Raw genomic sequence first — 9,070 nt, 5'->3', positions numbered from 1 at the left:
TTATCAGGGTGTACAGCATAGAAAACTTGATGCAAAACTTCAAATGTATCCAATTTTACTTTTCTTAACTTCTGCTAGGTCTGAAAAGCGTGTGCAGTTTTAGATAAAAGTCATAATGTTTGTGGAGAAAATGGCTAACAACTTCGCACTTTTTGCAACACAGTATTACAAAATAGTTGGAAACAATGTCGGATAAACAGTCTTTTATTCTTGGACCTGACATGGAGTTTGGACTTTCCACTTTCCTCAGTAGCATTTACGGTGTATAATGGAAGGCCCATACTCTTTGTACTGTTCACAATGGACCCAACAAGACTGGAAGGCTTTCAGCGAAGCTAGGATGGAGCCTCCAATCCATGCCGAGTACTTCCTTTCTGGGAGGGATATGACGCTGGTCTCTAATTGTTGTGGCTGCCATTGTTCGAACTCCCGACTGAGTCGTTCGTTGAATCCTTCGAAGAGAGTGGATCCCCCGCAAAGGAGAATGTTGTCGGAAATCGCCTTCTTGCTTTCTTCTGGGACTCTATTCAGACTATTTTGAGCCATCTTGTGAATGCCCACGTGACTGACATCATCCGCTTCCGCAGGGCTAAAGAGGGCTTCAGGGCACTGAAATCTCTCCTTCCCAATGGTGATGACTTTCCCATCAGGGAGCTGAAAGTCGCGCAGATAGTCGTCTTCTGGTCGATTCATTTCTTTTCCATAGTCGAGGGCCACGTAGCAGCATTCCCTCTTGATGTTCTCCACAAGGTCCTTCGCGTTCCCCTCAAACATATGTTGAAACCTAGAAAGCATCTTCACCAGGGACTCGGTGAGTTCTGCCCCACTGGCACCCATCCTCTCTGTTGCGTTCGGAACATTGTGTCCCTGGAAAACAGGGGCTGTGTACGTCAACCCGTGCCCGCACTCCACCACCAAGCCACTGATCTTCCCGTAAGAATATGCAGACAACACCGACTGATAGGCCACACACACGCATGGACAGTTCATGGATTCAAACAAGACTTCTGCCATTCTCTCCCTGTTGTTTGTGGGATTCAGGGGTGGGTCGGTGAGTAAGATAGCATGCTCTTCCGGGGAGGCCTTGAGTTTGTGGTCCAAGATGTGCCGCCACAGAGTTTCCATTGCATCCCAGTCAGTGATAACGCCGTTCTTTATCGGTTCAACAGTTCTTAGGTCTGGTTCATCCAAGGCAACCTGTCCAACAAAATGGGATTCCCGGATGTCGCCAGAATTCAGAGACTTCTCCAGAGGATAGCCAACCACGGTCTTCACAATCGACAATGGCGTGGCCTGTCCAGCAAAGCCAGCTTTGCAGCTTCCGCTGCCGGTGTCAATCACAATGGCTTCTGCCTTCTTCACTGGCAGAAAGAGCTCATGGCTATGTTTTGAAGGGCCGTCAGCGGGATTGCTGTCTTTCGGTCTTAGTTCTCTTCTCTCTGTCGCGGGTGGTTTAACCATTAAATTATTTTTATCAGCACTGCATGGTTGCAGTTTGTCAGGAGAAGATGATGGCGCTGGACTTGGAGAAGCCATCTTTCTTCTAATAGTTAGGCTGGAAGTAGAAACAAGATGTCTCCTGTTGACAAAGAAGATGGGGCATTGGTGTCTAGGGGCATGCGCTGCCCCAGCTCAGTGTTGTCATAAAGACAGCAGTGACGTCAGAGATGGAAAATTTTCAGCTGGTGTCTATTGTGATGCGGCCTCCAGGCAACGAAGGTCATAATGAAAATAGGACATAAATGTGTGTGTGTGTGCATGCATGTGTGTTAGGTAGGGTTTCGGCATGTGTTAGGTAGAGATCAGGCTACATCTTTACAACTAGATTACAATTAGATTGAACATGTGCACATAGGTTTTCTCTAACACACAGAGAGTCAGCTCTCTCACATGTACAGATGGTTATGATCATTATATTTCCCTCTGCAGGTATTACCGCAGTGCGTATAGCAGCCACAAGACCAGATTGGGGCTATCTTCAACCTACTAAAGGAGGGTAGGAGATTAGGGTAATTAAGGGGATTGTAGGTCCTGACGAAGGCCGCAAGACCCTTGTAGGGCTAGAAAAAATTGGCTAAAACATGTTGACAAACATGCAGAGAGGAGGGGTGTGGAGCCCCTAATACTCCCCAACACCACCATCCAACAATCATTTTAATCCTGACCAGGAAGTCCAGGAAAAAAAAGTGAAGGCGGACATTCCTGAGCCACTTTTAAATTCCTATTTCTGCACCAGATTCCTATTCTTTTCAGATCCCTATTACTTTCTGTTTGTATTGTCTTCCCCCTCCCTATTGCGCTGTCCAAGGCGTTAGTCTGCGCAGGGGTGTTGTTAGCAAGCCCTATGATGAAGCATGCCACAATTTGTGGGTGAGGGCAGTTTTCAAAAGCAAAGTGTGTGCCACTAACTATGCTAGCCGTTTGTTTCTCTGTACTCTACTCCTCTTGTGTGTATTTGGGTATTTATAGGGGAGGTTGGTGTAGGAGTGTAACCATATTCCCCTCAGTTGAGAGTGATTTATCCTGGGCTGATTGCCCCTGGCGTAGAACTTTGCAGACCCCCACTCTGGCCCTGCTAAATGTATTCATGTATCAAAACAGCATGCTTACCCTGATTTTGTGGTATATTCATGATAAAACAGGTCTCGCCTCCTGCCATATGCTAGTGCTGCAATGAAATAAATGCAAGGACTTTTGTTTTCCTTTTGAATGAGGTCCATATGCCCCAGACAGGGACTCAGCAGGGCCTCGAATGACATTAAGGACCCACAAAAGCTTCTGATAGACCTGTCAATCTAAGTCAAGTGCTCATTGACCATGGCCAGTTTCTATAGTGTGTCCCTGCATGGAATCCGCCCAGGGCCAGAACGGGGAACCAAATGCATCCCTGGCGTGAATACTCAAAGTGGCCCCACTCGCTTCATATACTTGCAGTTCTCTCTTTCCATGTATCCATTCTCCCACCTTCTCTCCTTTCACTGCTCTCCCTCTCATTGCTTTCTCTCTACTTTCCCACTCCATCCCTCTCTTTCTCTTACTTTTCTAGGAGAGGTGGGAAGAGACAGAGGCACCAGGGGCAGAGATGGCTTTCAAAACCAGCACCAAGGCTCCAGCGTACTGGGGAAATGCCCGGTCGATTAATAGGTCTGTCCGGCCTTGGCGGCTGCTCCCCACTTCTGACAGGCTAGCTCATATTTAAAAGCAAAAGAAAAGTGACACCTGTTGATGTATGTGACCACTTAGGTGCCAGGTGAAACAGGGACATGTTTTGGATATCTCGAAAAGATCCTAGAGCCTTCCAAACAGTACAAATTGCATCTAAATGTAAATATACATTTGGTGGAACCTTTTTCTTTAGTGAACTTGGGGAGGCCATTGCTAAGGATATCTATTTACTTTGGGAAGAGGTTGTGTTTAAATAACAAGGGCAACCCTCTCTGCCCACGTGGACCAGGGTAGGTATGTATTTAGATAATTGTCTTGTGGGACTCATTCAAAAGTAGTACCTTGTTATGTGTCTAACAAGAAACCCAGAGTTACTCAGACTTATTCGTCAGACCAAATTATTTACAAAGAAGATAAAACACAGGACTGATGTAGTTTGCATCATGTAATGTTTTGACTCCAGTCAAGTGTATGAAATTTCTGCTCGCAGCACCGAGAGGAGAACATGTCTGGATGCGGCAAAGGAGGGAAGGGGCTCGGCAAAGGCAGCGCCAAGAGGCACCGCAAGGTGCTCCGGGACAACATCCAGGGCATCACCAAGCCGGCCATTCACCGCCGGCGCGCCATGGCGGAGTCAAGCGCATGTGTATGAAATAAGTGATCATAGTGCAGACAACGCAGTGCTCCAATGGTGATTATATACACAATTAACATAGATCAAAGACAATCTACAGTTCCCAATGGTTGTATGCATTGATTGATAAAATTCATAGCAGGGTTTGCATATTTCATTTTGAAATCCCTTGAAGTTAAATTACACGTAATAATCAAGAGGGCGGGTAGGTAAACAGAGTTTACTTCGCATGCGATACTTCGCATGCCATTACAACGCGGACGTTAGTACGACCGCGTTGTTACTTTGCAAACCTTTACTACGCAAGTCGGTACAGCGACTTGCGTTAGGGGGGGGAGAAGGTGTTGGATTTAAAATCCAACACCTTCCCTAGTGTCCGCATAGACTGGAGTTGGAATAGTAAATTATACTATTCCAACATCCAGCGCCCCCCTCCGCAAGTCGTTGTTCCGAATTGCGTAGTAAAGGTATGCGAACTAACAACGCGGTCGTAATAACGACTGCGTTGTAATGGCACGCGTACTAAACGCATGCTACGTAACAAGTGATATTCGGGCGGGTATGTCAGCGTCTCCACTCCATGTGACTGTTAGGGTCTCTTCAGGACGTAGTCATCTGACTACCAGGTCTATCCCTGCCAAATGTTTCAGTGCCGCGCCATATTCCTTTAGGAACCAGTGCCAATCCTCTTCCTACCAAACGCGGCAAAGCTATTCCCATACAGATCGAACCAGTACCAATAGTGATGCAAAATTGCCGAAATTGTCATTTCAGTTTATCTAGAGACACACTACAATGGTGCCAAATGGAGTGAGAATAGCTCCACCATGTTCTTGTTGAAGAATAAATTGAAATGGCAATATGGGTTAAATTTGCCTCGATATCGGTACTGGTTCAATCTTTATTGGACCGGCTTTGCTGTGTATGGTATGAAGAGGATTGTAAATACCCTCCTATCCTGACTGAAGCTCTGACATATCAAATTAATTTACTTTATAGAGCTACTTTTGCAGGATTTCGAGTTTTAAAAAGAATGGAACCAATGTCAACTTTAACTTAAGTGAAAATACGTTGCGGATTAATTAGGAAAGTGGGGTTTGTCATTTTCATGCTTTCTTCTCCTTCTCTAGGTGCTGACCCATTAATATAGTCAATAAATTAATTTGAGGTTTTGCTGGATCCAAACTCTAGTAAGCCCTGTTCTTTATCGGGGCATTTTTATTTTCTAGATTACACAATATGAAAAACGGAATATATTGATTCAGATGTTTCTCATTAACAAAATGTCTTCCAATGTAAAACCAGGCCTGGGAGGAATTTGCGGAGTTTTACTCCAATGAATTCAGCGCATTTCTAAATAAACTCAATGAGATTCCGCGAACGGGCGGAAATAAGTACATGGCGCTGTGATTTAGCGCCAGGAGCTTATTCCATGCTAAAAAATGAGTGCAAATGATACCACACAACGATTAGGAGGGCACAGATTCCTGAGTTGATTTTCCTGCAGCTCGAATAGATTTTCTACTCGAGCTGCTGTTTTCTTACCGGAAACGGTCAAGACCGCCCACGCTGGAGAAATTTTGCCAGGTATCCTCCTAGCAATCAAAAATCGCACTAGGGGATGACAGAAGAAAACTCTGCCACGCAGCAGTTGGTGGAATTTGGCCAGAACTCCGCATTACGCTGCCAAACTTCTGCCTAATCTGGCGGTGGAGTGGAATATATTGCACACCCCTATGTAAAACCACAGTATGAGGTGAAAACTCCTAGTGGTGTTAGGAAAAGCAGCATAATTCGTAAATGATTTCTGTAATGCACGGATGTCGACCTCGGATTCATTTTCTTTGTCTTTCACCCACCTATCCCTCCAGGTTGTTTCTTGGCTTGTTCAAGAAGCTCATATGTGCAAACACTGCTGCAAGGATTTTTAGAATAAAAAAATCCATGGTCACATCAAAAGAGTTTTGGTATTTTCTATATCAACATTTTTCGTCAGATGACCCGTAAATGTGGCGATAGAGCTTTGCGAATGAAACTGGCAAATTTTGCTCATACTAATCGGACTAAGCTGCATCATTTAATTTTTTAAACTGGCCAACAAGTCTAGCAGGATATTCATAGGCAATTTAGTGGTCACATTGGAATTAAAAGGCCACTAGTGGGTAATCATCTCTGCTTTTCTTGTGCCATTTTATTATTTATTGCAATTTTTGTGTTTGCTGTTAGTGTAAGTAGGTAGATTTCTGCCAGTTCTGACCTTGACTCTCTGCTCACAAATACAGTCCAGGTACACAGGTATAGTAGAAGGGCCTTTTTTCTGGTCTAAAATTGAGACATTTTGTGGTTGGCAACCCAAACTAATGCAGTTCTATTTTTTATTTTAATTTTTTTATTGGGATTTTTTACATCTATGAAGTCTTGAAAGGGGATTTCATTACATGACCAGAGGCTACCATTATGTAGTAACTTGTCTTAAAAGAGGATTCTCTGTGAAGTAAAGATCAATGGCAAATGAACACCACATAACCGCCTAAAAAGGGCTTAAAAACTCCAGATTGTGAAATGAAAATGCACATGCAAAAAACTTTGCTAACTCCAGGTAGTAATTAAAATATTTGTGAGAATTACTGGACGTTTGCAAGAGAAAAACATTGGAACTTTTCAGATCCCTACACCTCATCAAATTTCCAGGGATTGATAACCCATTCTTAAAGCACATTAACTAGCATGCTCTACACTCGCAAAACATACTCCCAGTTACTAGCTGCACCTTCAGAATAAACTGATACAGGTGGTGATCAATCACTGTGAAACTTTAACACTTACCTAGGATCAGTTTTGCTTAATTTGTTGAATATCCACTTCATATTTGGGTTTATTAAATTACCTATCTACCTTTACTTTTCAGTGCTAATGTTGGAGCTCTGGGTGTCCTTTGGGGATATTTCCTTTGTTTAGTAGCATTTCAAAGTCAAAAGCGACACAACAGCACTTGCTTTTCATATCCTCAATGAAGTGGCCTTCTTGCTCCATCAAGTCGATGCCATATTTTTGAAGATGTTTCTCCAAGTCCTTCAGCAGCTCTAGCCCAGCGACATAAATTCTTTGGATAGCATGTTGCATAACATACCCTTCATGTACTGGCACCACTTGGGTCACATGATGGCCAGAGTCTACAACCAAGGCAGTCATTCTACCAAAGTATACATTGATAACACTGGCTGGTGGGCCACATGAAGCACATGGACATTGAAATGCTCAAACATGACTTCAGCCATTACTTCCCTTTTGGCAGCAGGAGTGTGAGGGGGATCAGTGAGAAGAATGGCATAATCCTCTGGGTGAAAACCAAGCTTTGGTCAAAGATATGGCACCAGATGTTTTCAGCAACCACTCAGTCTACGATGATGCCGTCTCTCGTAAACTTCTTAAAATTGAAATCTGGCATCTTCCAGGCATCATCACCAGCCAATAGTTTTTTATCATGTTGTTCGGATTTTGGACACTTTAAAGGTGAGGCACTAATCAACGATTCACAGCACAGGGCTTGGCATCTCCTGTATAGCCAGCTCTGCAGCTGCTGGAGGCCACGTCTAAAACTTTTGAGATGAAGTTTCTGGACAGAGTTTTATTCCAAATCAAAGAGCTCATCTTAACATACCCAGGGAATCTTGATCGCCAAGAACATGGTACGTTTCCTTAAGCAAGGAAAAAGATTTGCTTTCCACCATTCTTCAAGTTGCATTCCAGAATGGAATAGGATCTTCAGTATGACATGGCAAACACTCATCATATGGAACCTCCATGAACACATGGCAACTTGTTCTTTGCTGTGATGCCACAGGCAGGGTTAATGGGTATAATTAGGGCAGTAGATGCATTGGCACCAAGGTCCCAATAATGGCCAACTTCTGCTAAGCAACTGGCAGCCCGTTGTCCGTCCTTGCATTAGTGCCCCAGCGCCATTACTGAAACCAAGGAGACACCTTCTGTTATAGACCTCAAGAATGAAGATAAGTAAATTATAAGTCTGGGTGGTCAAACATGGTTGAGCACTTCACCATTGTACTATCAGCTTCAAATGAACTTGCTTGTAGATCCCAGGGAGCCATATTGGGTGAGTCTAATGCAGAGTGTTAGCCTCTAGTCTTTCTAGACTCCATTATCCCTCCATCCTCCAGCGCCCACTTGATGAAAAGGATCCACCTGGCCTAAAAGTACACTTTCAAACTCTACTGTAGTCTTGACCATCAGCGGTAATCACTTTGGCTGATGACCAGTGACAGTTTCTCTGTGTCCTAGAGGGCCTCTGAAGCCAGATAATTCCAGCCTACTTTCTGCAGAACATGGGCATCTAGTCACCAAAATGACGAAGGTAGCTAAAGTAACACCACACATCATTTAACCACTAATGACCTCAAAAGTTTGATCCCTTATCACACTCTCAACATCTTAGCATCTTCCAAACAGCTGCAGAGGGTCGAGATGAAGGACAAGGCAAGTAACAAAAGTAAACAGAGGTCTTTCTGCCTTTATGACACGTGTGACTAGGGGGTTGCAGGGTCACTGTCACAGGTACCAAAGGTCACCTTTATGTGCCTCTGTTACCTTAAGTAAAACAGGGATGTGGGATATGTGTCCTATGCTCGTTGTTGCCACAGGGCTTAAGCTGCATTTCACTGATGAAGCCCAACAAAGCCGAAACTGTTATTCAGTTACCTGTATTTCTATCTAAAGCAGTGGCTCTTAACCTGTGATTCAGGGCTCTGCGACTGCTTAGAAAATTAAATAATATCAACATTGAAATAAATGTATACAAATAAAGAAGCAAAATTGAAAATTGAAAATTTTAAAATGTTCCATAATCTGAACACATTTGAAATTGGAGGCTAAACATGAATTTGGTGTCCTCAGATTGATTCGTGGGAGCAGTGCAAATGCATCGCATAGAACATAGTGTGGACAACAAATGGTCTTAGTTGAATTTAGAAAAGACCCAACCATCCCATTAAAACTTTGATTTATTTTGTATTTGTTTGTGAATTTCATGAAACACTTAATCACCTGTGTATTTCTATAACAAATGCCTGTTTCTGTATTTTTGTTTCTAGTTTTAAGGTTCAAAACATCGAAATTGCTTAAGCTTGGTTCCCTGATTTTCATTAATGACTCAGTGAGGTACCCGGATTCCAATAATGATTCAGTGGGGGTCCCCAGATTTCCAAAAATGTTTCGGCAGGGATCCGCAGGGGTCAAAAGAGTAAGAACCAC

The 9,070-nt window shown here is 43.5% G+C and overlaps 1 protein-coding gene across 1 annotated transcript; it reads right to left on the bottom strand.

The window, feature by feature from the left end:
* Window positions 1-246: 246 nt before the first annotated feature.
* On the bottom strand, window positions 247-1,536 carry LOC146772496 (actin-like protein 9). The gene has a single exon (XM_085637003.1). The coding sequence runs from the start codon at window positions 1,534-1,536 to the stop codon at window positions 247-249; it is 1,290 nt and encodes a 429-aa protein (XP_085493129.1).
* Between the last annotated feature and the right edge of the window lie 7,534 nt (window positions 1,537-9,070).

The sequence above is a fragment of the Triturus cristatus genome, chromosome 12 (assembly GCF_964204655.1).
Source record: "Triturus cristatus chromosome 12, aTriCri1.1, whole genome shotgun sequence".
Lineage (NCBI taxonomy): Eukaryota > Metazoa > Chordata > Amphibia > Caudata > Salamandridae > Triturus > Triturus cristatus.
The sequence above is the reverse complement of the archived record's forward strand: the minus strand, read 5'-3'. Positions and strand labels throughout refer to the sequence as shown.

What these genes read in the sequence shown, in the direction of transcription:
- LOC146772496 (XM_085637003.1), bottom strand. Translation starts at nt 1,536, where the DNA reads ATGGCTTCTCCAAGTCCAGCGCCATCATCTTCTCCTGACAAACTGCAA.